The sequence below is a fragment of the Saccostrea echinata genome, unplaced genomic scaffold (genome assembly GCF_033153115.1).
Source record: "Saccostrea echinata isolate AGI-Se365-2 ecotype Australia unplaced genomic scaffold, CSIRO_AGI_Sech_v1 ptg000012l, whole genome shotgun sequence".
Taxonomy (NCBI): domain Eukaryota; kingdom Metazoa; phylum Mollusca; class Bivalvia; order Ostreida; family Ostreidae; genus Saccostrea; species Saccostrea echinata.
In genome coordinates this window covers 2970555-2991498 of record NW_026889761.1, presented here as the reverse complement: position 1 = coordinate 2991498, position 20944 = coordinate 2970555, and the positions used below count along the sequence as shown (strand labels likewise).

The following is a 20944-nucleotide window of genomic DNA, read 5'->3' as shown; positions in this document are numbered from 1 at the left end:
TATATATATATATATATATATATATATATATATATATATATATATATTAGAAGGACCAAAATTTAGGGAACCCCAATCTTTCAACTGGCCTCATAATTTCATTAATATTATGAATTCTGTAGAAGATTACGCCAGGCGATGGGCAAAACATGAAAAAAGGACCTTGCCACTTTGTCAGAATGGATTATATGTATCAGATGTATGCTAAAATCTCGCATCAAGCGATTGAGGCGCAATATGAAAACGTCTATCCTTCTGTCTTCAATAATTTTTCAGATATGACAAAAAAAGAATTAGATTACACGATCAGTATGTACTAGTCCCAGCCGACAAAGCAGGTAACAACATTGTCTTTGTTTGTAATGCTTATTTTTATTGTATTTTAGAGGGAATGGGATTTAAATCTGCAAGTGGTAATCCAACTTATACCTATAACTCCCTATAACGGGGATGCTTACTCCTTCATGACACCTGATCCCACTTCTATGCTTTTTAGCGGTCCGTGTTTGATCTGCTCCCGATTTGTATTGTTTCTATGGATTTTTGAGCTTGATTTTTTACCTCTTACAACTGTACAACGTACCAAGGAAATGGTACGGTGAATTAAAAATCTAACAGGGACTATACTTTTGGCGGAACAGTTGCGTAGGAAAATACAATACGTTTTGCTTTTCAAATTTACAAAAGAGGGATGAATTTTGTTCACAGTTTTAAACAATCAAGTTTAAAAGGATTTCCTGAAGTATGATCTATAAACCGTTTTGCATGAATATTCAGTAAAAACTGTTTTTCTCTCTTTTTAAACGTTGATTTTTTTTCGTTTCATTCTGAATCTGCTTATGACTTCTTCTACTAGACTTAAAAATAAGAAAAAATCAAATTTAAACATCAGAAGAATAAAACAATAACTATTCCTTAAACATTTTAGAAAACTGGGGGAAATTCGAGTTAGCCGATATCTAATTTACGTACTTTTATTATTTTGTATTTCGATATGGTAGTGTAATCTGACCTTACATGTATATGGTATTATATGTAAAAATAAGAACATGCATGTCATGTTTCAAAATTGAAGTACTAGTATTAAATGAATTGTTACATTATTTTTTATCCTTAGTGTCGAGGAAAAACATGGCCTGACCCCACCTATTTTACTAAAATTAAACGGTCCAGATTGATAGTTTATCTTAAATACCAGCACTTAGTGATATTGTTTAAATACAATAATAAGTTGAAGAATTCATCCTTTATTAAAGATTGTGTCATTTGAGCTCATTCGGCATTTTCTAAAGAAAAATATGTCATACAGAAGAACATACATTTGTCATTTGAATGCAATGTTTTAGTCTTCATATTTTAATGAATGAACAGTGTTTTCCTCATAACGTTTTATACTCGGCAAGACACCTACAAACATACGAGGGTCTAGAAGGAGGTTGGCGGAGAAGGGGGGTCTGGATTTGCGGAGTTATTAAATGTTCATAGTAAAGTAACTAAAAATGACCTTGGACATCCCCTCCCCCTGTTAAGTTGGTAGGAAGAACCATGGATAAAAAGTTAAGGAAAAACCCTCCCTCCTCCCGAAATAGTGTTTCACTATTGGGAAACGTTTTATTTTCATTTTTTAAAATTTATTTATGTATTTTGTCAACAAATTTGTGGATTGGATTTTTTTTTTGGTCTGGGATGCAAATCCTCCAACCCCCCCCCCCCCAACCCCCCCCCCCCCCCGAAAAAAAAATTGGATTCGCCCCATATAAAGATAAAGAATCTTTATTGAGGGAGGTCGTAGAAAGTCACAAACGAAAACATTATACGTGTGTTGATTTTACTTCTTATATACTAGTACAATGTTTTAATTTAAGATGGTCTACATTTCAATATCTTAAAAGGCCACTTCTCATATGTTTTTCGTCGATTTAAGTTTCAGATTATAATTAACAGAATATTTAGTAATGTAGTCTGACCACAAACAATTTTTTTTTCGATTTGCTTTCCAAAAAATTTAGTAAATTTATTTAAATTACAAAAGAATATGTACAAACTGAAATTAACATAAATTAAATTTCAAGATTTTATTTATCAGACACGAACAACACTAATTACGAACAGAAACTTAAACCCAAACGAAAGGGGCGGAGGTAGTTAGGGTGCGCATTCGACTTGCAATGCTTTAAAACATCAAATGGGAAGCAACTCTTATAACAGTACATGTATTAAGTTTTCAAATCAGTGTCATTTTACGTCCCTTTAAGTTCGATTATGAATTCCGTCGAAAGCTATGTCAAACGAGGGGCTAAATATGAAGAGGAAGAACTCAACACCTTATTATGATGAATAAACAGTTTTAGATGCATATTGAAATCCGGGAATAGCTTGACTTTAATTATACATCTGACAATCCAACTTATATCCACAGTTTCCGTTTCAAAAGAAGAAGTTCTTCAAATCACTTTTCAGTTTTTAAATACTTGTAAAGAAGTGACTTTGAGTTACCGTGAACACTGGATTCCTAAACTCCTTTAAAAACATACATTGCAAGGAAATGTTTTACCAAGCCCACATCTTCGTCCTAGCAAGAATATTTGAACTACTATAAGGAAGGAATTGCAGACGTACCGTGTTAAAATGTTTTCAAGAAGTTGAGTAAATTAAATGTGGAATTTTAACTTTCAGATAAATCACATTTCCCCCTAAAGATAGCATCAAAACGTATGACTTGTCAACACTTTTTACAACCATTTCTTATCAAAAATTGCAGTCCAAACTTTTCAACATTCTTCAATAAAAATAGAACTATAATTGCTGTTCCTCTTAGACAATGGCTCTTTCGTAGGCCACAAATTGTGATCCTTTATAAGCAATCCTGTCTTTGTATGAAGCGGATGTCAAACACTTCTTCAACAGAAGAAAAAGGTGTTTCTGTTGCCTTCGGTTCGATATTTAGATATATCAACTACGTTTATTCATGTGGCAACTTTATATATCTCAGTTAACACAAGATAAAAGATGTGCAGAGTTCACGTATGAGTGATGAAATATATGGAGATAACGAACAGTATTCAAGCTCAAAAGCCCATTGAAACAATACAAATTTTGGAGCAGAGCAAACACGGACCTCAAAAACATCAGAGGTGGGATCAGGTGCCATGGAGGAGTAAGCATCCTCTGCCGACCGGTCACACCCGCTCCTTATATAAAGACATAAGTGGCAAGGTAACAATCAAACAACATGACACACAGGATGAGTTCAACTTTTCCATCGTCAAATCCGATTCCATTATCACCTGCATATGGTGGCTATTTCTCTATAATGATTTGTACGCAAGAGTACATTCTCTGTAATGATATATGGAGATAACGAACAGTATTCAAGCTCAAAAGCCCATTGAAACAATACAAATTGGAAGCGGAGCAAATACGGACATCTAAATATATCAGATGTGGGATAAGGTGCCATGGAGGAGTGAGCATCCCCTGTCGACCGGTCACACCCGCCGTGTGTTCCTTATCATGATCGGGAAAACCGAAAATTCGTAGACAATTAGTATGAAAAACGTCAGACAGCATTCGTATTAATGATAAATTTATTTGCTGACAAGGTCATTGTATCGACCATGCGAACTTGCGAAATGATAACTTGATAACTGAGACTGTTGATATTCTTGTTTCATCAACTTGTTTGTCAACAGTTTGCCTCGTTTTAGAAATTGTTCGTATGTAGAGCAGTCTCTTGCGTATCGAATCAACTGGGAGACGTAAACCCCATATGCAGGTGATAAGGGTATATTGCTGCATAAGTAAGGGAAGCTGATGATAGATACGAGTTCCATTTTTATTGAAAAAGCAGCTATCTATGATGTCAAAAGCCTGGACTTGAATTTATCGTGCGGAATGGTTGTATAAAGTGATGAAAAGTCGTACGTTTTGATGTTATTGATTTTGTTAAAATTTTATGATTTCGAATTTTCTTAGAGTTCCTTGGGAGGTTTTAAGTACCCACATCTGATTTACACCACATCTCAAATATGCTGTTGTACAGTACCCCTGAAGTTTCTCTTTCACTGCTCTTAATATTTTAGTGAGGAATAAAGAAAGATGCTTGGTAGAACACTTACTGGAATCCGTTATGTATCATTGTTTGTAAGGATTTATATAGAGTTTTGGAATCCAGTATAGGTATGGTAATTCAAATTCGTTTTGATTGTTGGGAATATTAAAAATATTTAAGACTGATATGGTTTTGAAGAATTTCCTCCTTAGAAAGGGAGGTATGGGTGTAAGTTGGATTACTTGGAGAATTAAATCCTAGTTCCTCTAAAATAAAATTCAAATTATGAGCCTTAAAAACAAAGACAATGTTGTTACCGGCTTTGTCAGCGGGGACCAGTACATACTGATCGGGTAATCTATCTAATTTTTGTTCCAGAAGACAGAAGGATAGATGTTTTTCATATTGTTCCTCAATTTTTTAAAGTGAACTTGAAATAAAAGACACCACAGAGTCTGACACATCTGTTTCATATTTAAATATTTTAATAGAAAAAGACGTTAATGGGAGCCTAACATCAAAACTTCATGATAAACGTAATGACTTCAACTTATCTATCGTCAGCTCCCCTTATTTATGTAGCAATATACCATTATTTCCTGCATATGGATTTTATGTCTCCCACTTGATTCGATACGCAAGAGCATACGCTACGTACGCACCATCTCTAAAAACGAGAAAAGCCAATGGCAAATACGTTGATGATCCAAAGATATCGACAGCCTCGTTAAAGTCAACATTTCGCAAATTCTATGATCGATACAATGACCATGTCCTTGTCAGCAAATATAATCTGTCGTAAATTCGAATGTTGAATGACTTTTTTCATACATTTTTATGCCATTATTTTCTCACTGAATTGTCTACAGATTTTCCGTTTCCCCGATCATGACAAGGAACATACGGCGGGTGTGACCGGTAAACAGGGGATGATTGTCCTCAATTGTACCTGATCCCAAAGCTGAAGATTTTAGAGGTCCATGTTTGTTCTGCTCCCTACTTGTATTGTTTCAATGCATTTTTTAGAATGATTGCCGTTCATTTTCTTCATATTTCATGGCATGGCGAACAAGGCAACATTCCCTATCGGAATTCCGCGAGATGGCTTTGCTAGACAAACCAGTTAAAATCTCTACTGTAGAAATCAACATACTAAGCTGTAAAACGTCAGCTGTCTTTGAAAGAATCAGTCCTGGAACGGGGTGGGGGTGGGGGTGGGGTGGGGGATAATATCATAATGGCACAAATAAACAGAAGGGGATCAGTCTGAACCAAGTCTGGGTACAGTCCGTGTTGCAGTGCGGTAACTAGAGAGGGGGATTTACTATATACTGGCTTTGACGATGGAAGCATAAACGGTAGGAATAGTAAAAGACCTTGACTCAGACACATTTAAAGTCTTCGGGAATCTGGCCTTGCTTTTCAAGATATAAAAGACAAAAAAAAAATGAAATGTATGTATATATATTTCTCATTTATGAAATTTTACCAAATTTAAAAATGAATTGATTCTTGAACTATAATATTCTCAAATAATATTTAACTCATAGAGAAAAAAATTCTAGAATTGAATTTCTGTAGAAGTCAATCTAAGTAAACATTGTCTTAACCGTTTTACACGAGATTTCAACATCCTAATACTTTTAATCCATTCTTTCAAAGTGTCAAGGATTTCCTCATATCTGAACCATTGTTTGACATAATCTTCGACAGAATTCATTTTTATGAAATTTTGTCGCTAGTTGAAAGATCGAGGTTCCCTACAAATTATTGCCATTTTAAGATAAGTGATTTAATGTCGTCATTATAGAAGCTTCTTCTAATAAAAATATTCTTATAAGATTGATAAGAACTTTACTCTAGATATACTTAATTCAAATTGAATATGACTTTTATGCACTCGAAGCTATAGGCATTTTACAGACCCTGTTTGCCCATTTCCTTTACTAAAAGGTCTTTGGAGTTTTTCAGAATTCACATGATTTACACCACTTTTTAATTATGTTTTTGGACAGTAAAGTCAGAAGAATCAATGTAATTAATGTAATTCACTGCGCTTAAGAAGGTCTTACATCACATGTGGAAGAAATTGTTTCATCATCTGCAAGAAGGGAGACTGTTTTTACCTTAATGCATGAAACAGTATTGTGTAAAAAATTGTTAAAGGATGTGGTCAGTAAGTTTGCATGGTGTTGAATCTATGGTTGATGATTTTCACAGTAAGATTTTCATTAATTTAGAAACACAGGTACCAAAAGCATGCGTTAACTGAGTATTCTTATGATTAAACGATTCTTAACTACTAATCAACCTCCAATGACAAAGCTTTTTTGTTATAAGAAACCTACTTCTTAACCTATTAAATCATTCTTCTATCTTGGGGATGGGGTGGGGGGGGGGGGGCTACAGTGATAAATATACATTTTTTGCCCATTGGTATTTTCTGCAGTGGCAAAGACAACTTCACAAATAAGATACGAGTCGTCTTCCTTGAACATGTTCCATAGTAAAATAATGAACAGGAAATAATGAATATATATAATTTTGTTTTATTGTTTGTATTTTTTTCCTTGATTTTATACAAAACATTAATACCTGTGTAATCAGGTAAAATAAACCATTCTCCAACAAAGCATTATACAGCTGTCAAATGTACAATGGCCTCTAACTGACTACAAGTGTGAATGCTGGGTCCCAATGTTAGCAGTCATCTATAATCAGTCAAATATGTAAGTATTCATAAAAATGTGCACCAGTTCAAAGTGTTGCGTCATCCCAATGGAGAAATATTACATCATGATTAAAAATATATACATTTTGATCATTACTTCATACATAAATTCCTATCAAAAATACTCCAATAGAACTACTTCAATTAGTATTGTTCAATGTCTGTCGATTTTTTATGAGACTTTCCTAACTTCTTATTTTTATTTTTTCTTATTTTAATATGATGATCTAGAAATTGTGAATGTAAAAAATCTTAAAAGAAAATGCCATCACAAATTTCTATCAGAGTTGGACGCAAGTTTATAAAGGCACTATATAGCAATTGGTGGGGCAAATATCCGTTCATATACATTTCATCATAAATACACAAAAATATATTGGCTATTTCAAAATGCACCAAGATTTACTTCACAAATACAAGTCATCAAATCGCGGTAACTTCATAACTCTCATTTCCCGTTCCCTAAAATGTAATAGGTCACAATCTGTGTTCTTTTACTAACAATCAGTAGCGATTTAAAGTTAGAAAAAAATTGAGGGTGCTCCATACTAGCACCACATTAGGCTATTTCTACCTTCAAACATAAAAGAATTCTGTGTAAAATATATAAAAATGATCAATTTTTCTTACGACTCCTCATCCCCACCCCTGTTAAAAGAAACCATTATCTATCACTACCTCACTTATCAATAAATAAAATAGCTGCATGTTTTTGTTTTCTTTTTCAATTATATTTGGGTTATTTTTGACCATGGGACATAGTGCAAAAGATTACGCAACCTGAGAGAAAAAGTCTGAAGGTAGAGATTGCATAGGTATGTCTATATCAACAGTTTCACATACACCATTTTGGTAAAGGCAAGATTAATATATGTCCACAACAACAACTCCAGCATTTCCCACTCTGAACAAAATAAATGTGACAAAAAAACTTTTTTCAAAAAAAAAAGGGGGGGGGGGGGAAGAAGTCTAGTTTAAATCATTCCAGACAGAAGATACCACGTAACAAGTAATTTTGCATTTGTCCTTTTTTTTTTGAAAAATTATTTCTTTCCGTCAAAATTACAAAAAAAAAAAAAAAAAACATATCGCAAAATATTCTCTTTCAATATTTTTGGGATAGCAGTTTGAATGGAAACATGAAAATTCAAATGCAGAAATCTGAATTTTACCTGATGGATCAATTTGCAGAAAAATGAACTGCTACAATTACCAGTTGTGTGGTATGGACTGCCAAGATTACCAGTTGTGTGGTATATTGGAGTAATATATGAATAGATAACAGGATTTTATACAATGAACAAAAAATCCAAACATGCAAGGTACACACTTAACAAACGCCTATAGATAACCAGCAGACATACAGACGGGACATCATGCATAGTTGAAAGGGGAGAAATACTCAAATGATCGTGAATAATTCTACATCAATGTTTGTAAATGTGTAAGGTTTGAATGCCACAATATACAAATGCAGTAATATACAACTGAGATCAATGTAAACATTAAAATGCTCCTCACTCTAAATTTACAACAGCACCTCCCCAACATACACAATAATGAACTCTCCCTCCTAATCAGTGCTCTCTACTGGAGAAGTTCTGTATGGTGTTCTTCTTTGTTATGCTAAGTGAAATTCTTAAACTCGTTAACTCCCTTTGTAAAAATGTCTACTCATTACCCAAAAATAAGTGAATTCATAAAACACAGATCACATGCCCCCATTTGTACTACAACCTTTGACCTTTAACAACCTAAAACAGTCATTCTCAAAATATGTAAAAATCTTAACAAGATATTCTCAACCATTTCATCATAAAATTTAAAACTTCCTCATTAAAAAAGTTATAGTAAAAAAAATCAACAGTGAAGCATAAACTAACAGCTGACCAAACAAAGTCACTTAAATTTCTTCATCCAAAACAGTATGTTTATATTCTATTATGTATCTTATTCAAAATTTCTGAAAGGCACCTATGGCCCTCTCTCTCTCTCTCTCTCGCTCTAATACACATACATACACAGACTTTGATTGGCATGGAAGAATTCAGACAATAGAAGCCCTACAGAATGTTTAATATTTACAATTTTCAAAAGATCATTTGTTTACATCTCATAGTTAATAATTTGGTACACTAATTTCTCATTTACAATATACAAGTATATATATGTATATATCTGTGACCAAACTTTTGCTTACGATTAATACAGTTAGATTACATGGAATTGGTACCTAAAACTTATAAACAAGCATTACAAAATAGAAACAATGTCTGACATTGTTTTTGCAATAAATTTCTAGATTCACGTTCATTATTCAAATATAATGGTAATACATGTACCAGTAAAAAATAGGTGTAAATTTACTCTGCTGCTCAGACTTTTACGTGTGAAAGTGTCATGTTTACAAGACAACAAAACAATGTTTTAAGCTTATAAGCTCTCACAATCTTGGGTTTAATGAACAGGGTGAAAAGTTCACTTGTCAAAAAATCTTGTTTTTTGTGTGTGGATGTAACAATGCATCTTGAGAAAATGATATATTTGGCATTTCTTTTGTGTGATATATCTTTATACAAACTTCAAAGATGAAGGAAAAAAATTCTAAAAACACAGCCAATAAATTGTTCACATCATTTAGGCTGGGTGTGTTGGATAATGAGAGAATTTATAACTCTACATTTTTTACAGAAATAAACTGTAAAGTCAGGGATAAAACAGCAATATAGCAATGATTTCATTTTCCTTCTTAATAATAAATAAATTTGCATATGTATAAAAATATAAGATTTACGCGAGACTTAACATGAAAGCCTCCGTCAAAAACAACAGCAGTAGAAAAATGTCACTGTTAGCAGTTTGGGAGCTGCCTTATGTGAAAACTCTGATGTGTGAAGTGGGTGTTTCTGAATTCACCCAATCAGATGGAAGAACAGAGGGGGTGTGGCACATTCTGTAGGTGACTTCTCTTGTGGCACTAGATGCTGAGGCTATTTAAAGCATTAGGTGTGGGGTGGGGCTAGTCTTTCACCAGGCGGTATATGTGATGCTGGGCGCCATGTTCACTGGTAGAGACTTCAAATACATAGGATATGCACATTAACGTTTCCTGTGTGTCACGATTGCTGACAACCTATAAATATAAACAAATAAAAATAAAATCAGGGCTTTAGATTACATTTCTAGAATTTCTCATTCAGTATTACTCATCCAAATTTGTGCGAGACAGTTCTCATACAGTAAAACACGCTTATAATGAAGTTTGGCGATTTACCGTCCTTACCTGTAGAATGGTGAAATTTTCTAGCACGCTGTTCATCATGTATTTTTCTGGTAGATGTTTAAGTTTATGTATAAAGTTGATCATGTATTCACACATAGGTGATCTGTTTATCCTGTACACATATCGACCATTCTCGTAACGGGGAAACTCAGTCTGAAATGAAATGTCACAATTATTATCAAATTAATTTTTTTTTTTTTTTTTTTTTTTTTTTAATAAATGAACAAATGTTCTGTAAATTCAAAGAAATTTTTACTTCTGGGTACCTCATTCATTTTAAATATTTCACTACGAGTTTCTAAATGTGCATCACAGAATGGTTTTATTGCTTTCTGAACAATTGAATATTTGGAGGAATCTTTCTTTTTAATGAATCTTTGGACCTACTTCTACTTTCTCCACGACTTGTTTTCCAAATGAACACACCTTGGTGGAACAAGTTATTGCCATATTTTCATTGCTTTCATACCTGCAAGTCATATTTCACAAACATTTAAAAGATAAAATTACAAGTCCTAACTAAAACAGTAGTAAGTAGCCATAAAAAGCAAATTAAAGGCAAGACATATTTGTTAGTGTAAAACCTCAAATTTTCGTGCATTCAAAATGAATAGAAAATTTTTTTGAAGCTTTACTGATCCTCTAAACTAGTTCTCAGCCCTAATACTTACTGACTTGTGACCCCATAAAACGTCCCCGTCTCATCTTGGACATTTGTGTTTATGTCCGCCTAAAAACACAAAAAATTGAAATGTAAATTTCCTTTAGATAAATATCTCAATAAGAGTAATTTTAGGTTTGTTCATATGATGAATGCCAAGAAACAAAAATAGTTATATAGTCATTCAATCTTTCTTTTAGGTCAAGCATCTGTATATGGATACTTTAGAATAAATCTGATTTTTCCCCCCTGCTGCATTGCTTCTGAACTCACCCAAAACTTGACAAGGAAAAAAGCGGACTGCGGCCCTTTGTCATACAACTCCTTTAGGCCTCCCTTCTTCTCGGGAAATTTGTCGTAAATTTGCCGGATATCAACTGCCTACAAATTAGAAGTATTCCTTCAGATTTCTTGTTTTCGTATCTTGTAAACACAGCTGTTTTATTCAAACACATAGAGTAAAACTTGTTTCATACAGCATGGATGATACAGCGAATTTACAGACATAGCAAAGTTTTTTGGGATCCCCAACAAATTTCTTATCAATACCTTGTAAATTTTTACAGTTATAAAGAACAACACACTCTGGTATAATGACTTTATGGATATAGCAAACTGATTTTGTGTGCCGTATGGGTTAAAAACAATGAAATTTATATCTTTTATAGATAATTTTTCAAAATCTCATAATTTTAAATATTGAACTGACTTTTATGGTAAGTATCAGTATCTATATTTAAAATTCAAATCCTCAGAAAACTTTAGGCCAAATGAAAAAAATGCGTGTTTCCAGTAACATGCCAAAAAAAAAAAAAAAAAAAAATTAGGGTAGGTAGGTAGGCAATAACTTTATTAAACTTTACTTTTTATATTGAAAACATCATTAAATTATTCAATATGCTGTTTTTTGTCATATATACATACATGAATAAACATACACAGCAAAATGAGTGTACTCTTTAAAACACTTGGATAGACATGTTTATACGGGTATCTGAGACATGCATTTTACTGACTGTCCTAGTGAACAAAAGTACAATTCAAAAATCCGGATTTTGCATAAAAAGTAGTAAGGTCAGTGGGTAAAAATTAGGGTCAGTGGGGTTACCGGAAACACATTTTTTTTTTAGCCTTAGTACTCCAAGATAAGTGTTGTATTTAATACTTTCCTGAATATATTCAGTAATCATACATGTAGGAAATTCATTATACAAATATAAGGAATTTACTGATATAGTAAACTCACAGTCCTCATGGTTATAACAGAGTTTAACTGGAGTCACACACAAGGTCATTTTGCTTCCACTATCCATGAACAATCAGAGCATTTCACCACAAAATTTAAACTTTGTTCCCACTTTATTTATATGAATCAATAATCAACCCCATTTCTAGACTAAATCCTAACTCTTTATTAATATCTTCATATAAATTACACTGAGCAATTATAATACCTCTAGCAGTGGGTTCGAGTAGCTTGCATTGGATCCAATGTGGACAAACAGGTGCTTGTGAAACTGAAACAAAGAAAACAACTTGGTAAAACGTAAACACATACGGGTAATATAAACTGACAATAGAAGATTTGACTCTACCACCTGGTTCTAAGTTTTCACTTTTTTCCCCCCAAGGTATCATTCATATTTTATATGATAAATTTACCAGACTTTTTTTGTCTGAAATTTTTATCAATTTTCACTGCAACTGAAATTGATATTGTTGAACAATCTAAAACTCCGCTAAGTCAGGATCTGCTAGTATTCTGATAAATGTAAAACCTAACAACTTTACATGATAAAATTGATCCTGATTTTATATCTCTCTTCCCCAGTTAATTATTTATCATGTTTCGGCTGATATTAAGATATAGTTGTGAATTCATACATGCATGCACCCCAGGTAATCATTGGTAAGGTACAACTGATCAAAGATGGGCTGCGATCAATGAGAAATCAATAGCCCAGTGTAGTTATAAGCCTCTTTATCCTGCCTTACTTAATATCTCTTGAATGACTTGACCTTTAGAAAATGGGAAGAAATTATAACTGTGTGATATCAGACTTTACACAATCGGCCTGTTGAGTCAGACAGGTAGTTGTGTTGTTAGCTTTTGGATAAAGTCCCTGTGTTAGGATGAAGGTAACACTGGATACAAGTAACACTGCTTGTTGGACTTAAATTCATGTTCTACATGAATCTCCATACTTTATTTATTAAAAAAAATTCCACAGGCATTGCAAGTGAAATAAATTTATCTGTTTAAAACACATCATTAAATACAGATCAGAACCCCATTTTGCAAAAGAAATTAGAACTATACTAGGGGTGCAACGATACACTAACCTCATGATACGATACGTATCACGGTATTCAGTTCACGATACGATACGTATCACGATACATGACAAGATTAAAAAGTCTTTCAAGTTTGTCATCATATTTTTTTTAAACTTGACAGTGTTATACAAAATGTTCACATTTTTTAATAATAACTAAAATAACATTTTGTTAACTTGAATTGGATTGTTAGGTAGATCTTTGAGTTGTGACAAAATTCTAAACCAATGATGAACATTTACAGGGAACTACAGGGACCTTTCCTAATAACAGGGACCTATAGTATATAGGTCCCTGCTAATAATCTTCCTTTTAAATTGGAATGAAAAAGGAAGACATTCATTCTTTTATTCCTTTTATTTATGTAGAAAACCAGTTGTCATATTTTAATAGGTTTTAGTCACAAGACAGCGAATTTTCATCGAAATACACACGTGATGGAATATCGTGTATTACCAAAGAATACGTTTAGATCTAACGGGTTTATCATTTCTCTTAACATCTATAACTTATAATCACATTAAATTCTTCTCCGTGTTAAATCTGAGGTCTGTAAGATGCTGGAGATGAGCTTAACTGCCGTAAATGCATTATCGGCGACCTCACGTTTTGCGCGGAAGCCATTTTGAAATAGTAAAGAAGGAAATAAAACGGACAAAACGGATAATTCTGGACCGATTGAACCGAACCGCGATATCAGTTTAGCGTATCGTGAATTGAACCGTGGAAAAATATACCGCGATATACCGTCAAACGGTTTATCGTTGCACCCTTAAACTATACATTGCTGAAATTTATTTTATTCTTTATGCTGGTTTTCAATTTTAATGTGAATAATAAGAAGTCATTCATGTGATTTTTACGTAAGTATATTCTTACTTAATTATTGAAAAAACTATATTCTAAAACTTATGGACTTGGTCGGAGATTTTTTTTTTAAATGAAGTCTAAATCTTGATATAAAGAACCTTGCCTATTAAATCTTAATGATGTTTCAATCATGTAGAATGTTACGTTGTAATGACCCTACATTTCTTGACTGCAGTGTATACTCACAGTATCTGGGTCTCGGGTTTGTTCTAAGAAAGCGGAGAACTCAACGAGGCGAAGTTTAGGGCCTGCAATGGAGCGTCCCTGCCAGGCGGGGGGCATTGATTCATTCATGGATGATGGGGGTTTCACATCTGTGTTGTAGTTACCAAACTGGGGCTTCACACTGAAATAAAAAGTACAAGGTGCTGATAAAATTATGCAATTATTGATGTGTGTTTTGTAAATCTTACATGGGACATCATTTCTTCTTTAAAAACCAAGAAAATGGTGGACAGAACTTCATAATATTGAGGGTGGAGTTGAACAAAGATTTTTTTTTTTTGGATCTACTGCCAGTACTTACTCTTCTTGGGGACCCATGTTGTTTTGCCAAAACTGTAAACAGAAAAAGATGAAATGAACAAAAAACTCTCATCATTTTAATCTTTTTTAATAATTTTAAATCAAATGATTCTGTACAAAACTAAGTTTCTGGTTAGTAAAGGTTACAAGAGCACTTCAATTTTTTCTTTCTTAATTTCAAAAAAATATTTCAAAATCAAACAGTTGACAATGATAAATGGACTGGAAAACCTTCCAAGTAACAAAAGACTTAGCAGAACAACAACCTTTAAAATATATGGACTGAACCCGAAAAAGGAATATTCAAGGATTTTTCTTCAAACACTAGGCTGACAATGTACGTAAAAAAAAAAGTAAAACGGTCAGATTTCAAATTTGACACCTGGCCATCTGAGGGGTGACAAAACATGTTTACCTGAGACCCACTGGGTCCCCCAGGGTAGGACGGTCGTACACTGCCCATGTTGGGCACTGGCAGGCCCTGGGCAAGGGCCTTATTATGGATAGCACTAGCGGACACGATCTGGGCGGAGGACATAGAGGCCATACTCTGGAGAGCTTTGTCTTTGGCGGCCTGATCCTGCATTGGGATTGACTGAAAATAATCAGAAAAATTACAAATAATCATCTCCCTGTTCAAAAATAAAAATCACTCTTGTTTGTTCTGATTTCAAATTGTCCTTGTCAAATCATGAAAACATTCAGCATATTCTAAAATAATCAAAATTGAGGAACAACTTCAATTAAACTAAAACAAATTGGTCTACTTTTTAAAAATATGTACCCATCATACATCAAACATATTATTACAGAAGGTATATTTTTACTGGTCTGACTGATTAAATGCAGAGGTGTAGGCAGGCCGAATCAAATTTAGATACAAGTACACTATCATCATATCTGCCTTTCAATCTTTTATTTAAAGTTTATTTTTCTTGTTTAATTGATTTTCCTACAGAGATTCATAAAAAAAAGAAAATCATTATGAGATCTTATTAATCCTTGTACTATTGCATCAAAATAAAAAATCTGACATTTAATGGTTGTGGATTTTATTCTTTTTTTAGAAAAAAAAACATATAACAACATGAGTGAACAATGTCCTTTCCCAAATTTTACTCAATTAAAAATTCTTCTTGTTAGAAAAAATTATTTTTCCAGAATTTATCTTCAAGTGATAATTCCCTCAGGATCAAAACCAATCTTAAAATTCTAGACTGCATGTGATATGATTCATCACTTGCAGAAATGTGACTGGGCTATTTACACCAAACGGCCAATGACATTTGATTTGCAAATTCTAATAATTCTATATATATCTGATCAAATCAAAATTTCTTTTTAATATGCACAATGTGAGGGCATTTTGAGAAGAGCTTCTTGTACATAAATCATGTCTACCGTCAGTATAGCATAAAATTAGTCACAGAGGGACAAACGAGGCAGGTTTCCCTGCTGAAAAGTGTCAAAAGTACATCTTACAGAGAGACAGAGATTTTTTTTTTCATTAATTAAACCAGTGACTCAAAACCACTTTTTTTAAATCCCAATCTTAAGACAGATTCATAATTAAAGTAACTGTACAAATAATGAAAGGGTTTTATAACAGCAGGACAATTTACAAACATCAGTTCCATTCTTCCCCACCTATCCACAGCAACAGAGTTTGTACCCCTGTATGTATATTTCAAAACACTTACAAAAAAAGTACAAAAATAAATCACACACGCATAGAGATTTTGGTTTATCTCTGAGCCGCGGTTATCTGGTACAGGCTGATAAGGGAACACTTCCTTCATTACTCCAGTCCACTAATCCCACAGCAGATATACTCCTCAGATTCCTTTGAAGCTACTACCCTTTTTCTCCCCCCCCCCCCCCCCCGTAACTGTTTTATTCAGAAAAATTTGAATACTCTGCACAAATTAATGCTTGCCAAGTTAAGTATTTGCCCGTCTTAATAGCTGTTAACTTTCTGAAAAATCCTGTTTATCATTTTATGTAAAAAAGCTTTTTTTTCTTCAGTATATAGGCCACATGCATTAATTTATCTCTAAAAGCCTTTCTTTTGAAGCAGCCAGGATAAAAAAATACCAGTATTTCTCGACTATTCTCAAACTTTGGAGGGGGATATGGGTGGGGGTCACTTCTCAATATATTTCGTTATTTCTCAAATGGACCAGACTTTGGGTAGTAGATCTTTAACCCACTGGCTCTACTCCTTTGAGTGGAAACTAGTTGAGTTTACCTCTCTATTTATCTATAAACTGGCCTTACTTTTGAGTGGGAACTAGAGTTAGGTTTACCTTAAGTTGTGCCTGAATTTCTTTGGCTTTTCTGCGGGCCAGAACTTGGATATGGCTGGACACCTGTTTCCTCGTCCGGGTTTTCCCCGTTCTCAGTTTGATATATCGGGCAATCAGCTCATTTCGACCTGGAATTAAAAAATAGGCATGTGTACCTTTAGATTTGCATGCTAATTCATTAATTGCTTGTCTTAGATCATTCAGCATTAAAATTGTCTTCAACAAGCACCTTCAATGTTCAGCGAAAGCTGTTTATATATATAGTTTACATCCAACTGTACTTTCAGTAAAGATCTTTCATTTATAATGAAGTCAATATGTATGGCTTTGATATAATTAATATACACAATGTCATGAAACATCAATTCTACATATGCTCTTACAGACGTCTATAAATAGTAAACTTATGATTTGATTTGTCCAGGTGTTTACTCGGTTATTCATCAAATCCTTACAAAGTCAACTTGACACTTTTCTGGGGTATAAACTTCATATTATAAGAAGAAAAAAAAAACAAAAAGCAAAAACTTCATCAAACTGCAATTCTCACCATTTTGACATTTCATAACAATACAATACTATTTTGGAAGGATATACAGCTGTTTCAAAATCTACACAAAATCTTTATTGCTGATTAATCTCAGGTGTGCAGCACACCTGTCTGCTTGACAATGTCATTAAGATAAGTTTGTTATTGATTGTTAACTTCTTATAAACCCCAGACAACTCTGGTCCGATTGACACCACCAATGGCTCCTAGCTACTCCTTTTGATTGCCGCCGGCCACTCTCGCACCCTACTGCTGCCTAGGTAGATTTATTTGCTTTGATATTAATTTTCTGTCTGACTGACAAAACTTCTGTCCCAAGTATAGGCTATGTTGGCCTGATAAGTACTGATAATTACCATGGATAACACTATTGGATTCAGGCATCTACCAAAGGCAGGGCAACAATGGTATTGGGACTCAGGGGCATCTAGGATTTCTAAGATGTCAAGATCCTCTGGGGCAGCCCCCTATATTGATCTGTCTCCACAACAGCAAATTTCCTGGCTTCTCATGTGTATATATGTTGTGTGATGCCCCACCCCACCCTCTTTGTCTCTCTTATGAGTAATGCTAATTACTTTATCTTGCTCAAACCCATTTCAGGTTGCTTCTGTCTGCAATCAATTTCCAAACAGTTAGACACTGTATGCAGAAAATCTTGCTATCCCCTTAAATTTAATTTGTATATAAAGAGGAACTGAGCAGCTTTTACTATAATATCATAACAATATGCAACACATGTCAAGCTAATCCTCATAAGAGTCCTACAGAAGTTATTTACTTAAGAGAAATATGTTTTAATCATAACTTTTTCATGGTCATTGTTAGTCCATATACATGTATTGTATGTCAGTGACCAGTTCTGCTTGGTCAATGTCCAGTATTGGTCACCTTTTAACTGGTCAGTGTCTAGTTCTTTTGGTCTGCACGGATTAATATTAATAAAGAAGGACTAATCACTTAACAACAAAGGACCCCTGAAATTGACCATCCCCCATCATAAATGTCTCCACTGGTCTTTATAAGACCACCAGTCTCACTAACATTGTTCTGTACCCAAGGAATTATCTTCAAGTGTTAAAGGACTGTGTTAAATCTGCCATGCACCAAAAACTGAGAGGAAACCTTCAGTAAAACAAGAGAATTGCCTCAACAATAAACAGAAACACATCAGGTGTTCTTTATCTCGGTACGGATCACTCAATCTTCTCCCTCTGTTTATTTTCTAGGTATTCTTTACACACACAGGTTCTAATGCTCTATGTCTTTTGTATGTATGTATATTTAGTTACACACGTAACATCAGGCCAAGGGCTATTTTGAGAACTCTACAAGACAGGTATACTGGCTAACAAACAAGGTTACCTGATTACAGGTAGAATTACAACCTGTGCTATCACTCAGACAAGTAGACAATACACCTCTGTATTAGTGTGCCCTATTTTTTTTTCTGTTCTGTGGTGTGTTCTTTAGAGCTTTTTAACCAGGTTGTAAGGTAAACTTCTGGCAGAGCACCAACACTTGATCTATTTGCATACTGTCAGAGGGGTTTTTACATGGGGGACCTGAAGGGGGAATAGATTGGCTCTACTGACCCTGCAGAGGGAAGCATTAACTGGGACCACCAAGATATTTATTTTTGTGGCATATTTAAAGAACTGGACAGTATGAATTAAGTGTATTTGCTCTGCTCTTGAACTGAATAAACTTTTAGTAAACAGTTGTATGGAGTTCTCACTTACTGGGTCCTGATTTAGGTAACAGGAATTAGTCATCATTTATACATACACCTTGGCATTGAGTGATGACTCATCTGTGTAAAAAAAAAAAGGCACTTTATTTCTTATGTGGTTTCCTCTACCTGTCTATTGTCCCTGGGTCTTACGAAAATCTGGAAACTTGAAGAGCTCTCATTCAACAAGACTCAACAATAAAACTCAAAATACCGACTAAGATTTGTAACACAGGCAAAAAACATGTCTGAAACATAACGTTTTTTATGTTCTCAGCAAAGAACACAAGACAGATAAACATATCGTACAAGTACATCTATTTGAATACAAATTTCAAGAAGTGGGCGGATTTTTTATTAAAGTTATCAAAAGATTGTGTAATACACAACCCAAACAGAGTTACCACTGAAGTATTTACAAATTCAATTTAAAATCATTAGGAATGCCTTGTAATTCATACTAATGGAGAGTGAAGCAATGAATGAAATGAATTAAAATCTGGAGACCACTGTTATCTGTTAAACAGGAGGAGAGAACTAGATGTCTATCTTATCTGCTGATCAGTTTTATTCAAAGCTGGTCTGTGTGGAGATCACTCAGATATGGGTATTACCCCCAGGTCAAACCACATACAGTACTTCTACAATAAGTGCCCCCTCTTTACGAACAAACATGGCCTTTGTTGTCGCCCAGTCTCGGAGTGTTGATAAAACGGGAAACTTCATCTGAAGTCAGTCACCCTATCACAGCTAAATCTCTATTTGTGTTCTGTATCACCTGGTCAGATTAGCCAGGTATGATCCCCCTCTCATTATCCCCACCTGAACAAAACCTCAATGACTGGTCAAGAAGAAGGGAGATCAAATTTACCCCTCTGAGCTACAAATGCACATTCAGCAGATATGGGCCAAAAATAAAAACATTCAGACTGCCAAGAAAAGAAGCCTCAATGATCCAAGAAGAGAATTGTGGTTAGTGGATAGAGAGAATGACTTAGAGATAAAGACAATCTCTCTATCATTTCCTCCCCTAATAAACCCAGCTGTCCTTTGGGATCAGGGGGAGGGTTAGTGATGATTGAAATGCTGTCAAATGTTTCACATATTCAACATATCTTCTTGTACATGTCACAGCTGAGCGTTGACATTTCATTCCATGATCAATGTGACCCCTGTGACATCAATATCTGATTTACAGTGTCATCAGAAATAATTCTCCATTTTCCTGCATTGACTACCAATAATAAAATTTATGTCAAACTCCTCAATGTTTCTTGCACACCTTTGCCATCTTCTGTATTAATATCCAGTCAATAGCTCTACTTCATGATTATTTTCCCAAAAAAGAGGAAAAACAAAATGTTACAATTTAAATTTTGCATTCCTAAAGCAAGCAGCAAACCAGTAGCTACAACCTAAGATAGGAGGCCACACTAGGCTGGCCATCTTTGTGTCTCACCTGAAAAGGTCGGGCTAATAGAAGGAAATGACCTACCATATTGACGCATTAAGCAATCAGGAGAAGTTACAGGCTGTCAAATGTGATTTACTGCATTACGCCTTACCATCAAAATCTAATTATTGGCCGAGACTAAGAGTACAAACATAACAATGAGCTCTACCTGGAATTGACGTCCCTCAGTATTTGAATTGTCAGTATTAAAAAGACACCTAAAAGTGACTTAGTAATTCCTGTCTACTCCTATGTTAAACAGACAATTTATTGTACTTCCTAAATGATCAATCCCCCCAATGGTATTATTTCGAACTCAACTGAATTTGCAAGAAACATAAAACTACTGACCATGATAGTTTCAAATATTTAGTTCAAAGATTAGATCTATTGAAGGTTTTTTTTAAAATAATTTTGATTTCTTGTTCAAATATCTTTTCAATAA

The 20944-nt window shown here is 34.2% G+C and overlaps 1 protein-coding gene across 1 annotated transcript in view; it reads right to left on the bottom strand.

Annotated features, from left to right (window-relative positions):
• Positions 1-6577: 6577 nt before the first annotated feature.
• LOC133185199 (uncharacterized) overlaps positions 6578-20944 on the bottom strand; it is a 58074-nt gene continuing 43707 nt past the window's right edge. The window contains exons 14-23 of the mRNA XM_061320291.1: positions 16765-16892; positions 14874-15053; positions 14460-14491; positions 14120-14279; positions 12181-12243; positions 11000-11107; positions 10737-10795; positions 10453-10534; positions 10066-10218; positions 6578-9915 (exon numbers count right to left, since the gene is read on the bottom strand). Coding sequence (XP_061176275.1) covers positions 9802-9915; positions 10066-10218; positions 10453-10534; positions 10737-10795; positions 11000-11107; positions 12181-12243; positions 14120-14279; positions 14460-14491; positions 14874-15053; positions 16765-16892 — 1079 coding nt within the window. The 3' untranslated portion in view covers positions 6578-9801. The remainder of the gene's footprint in view (positions 9916-10065; positions 10219-10452; positions 10535-10736; positions 10796-10999; positions 11108-12180; positions 12244-14119; positions 14280-14459; positions 14492-14873; positions 15054-16764; positions 16893-20944) is intronic.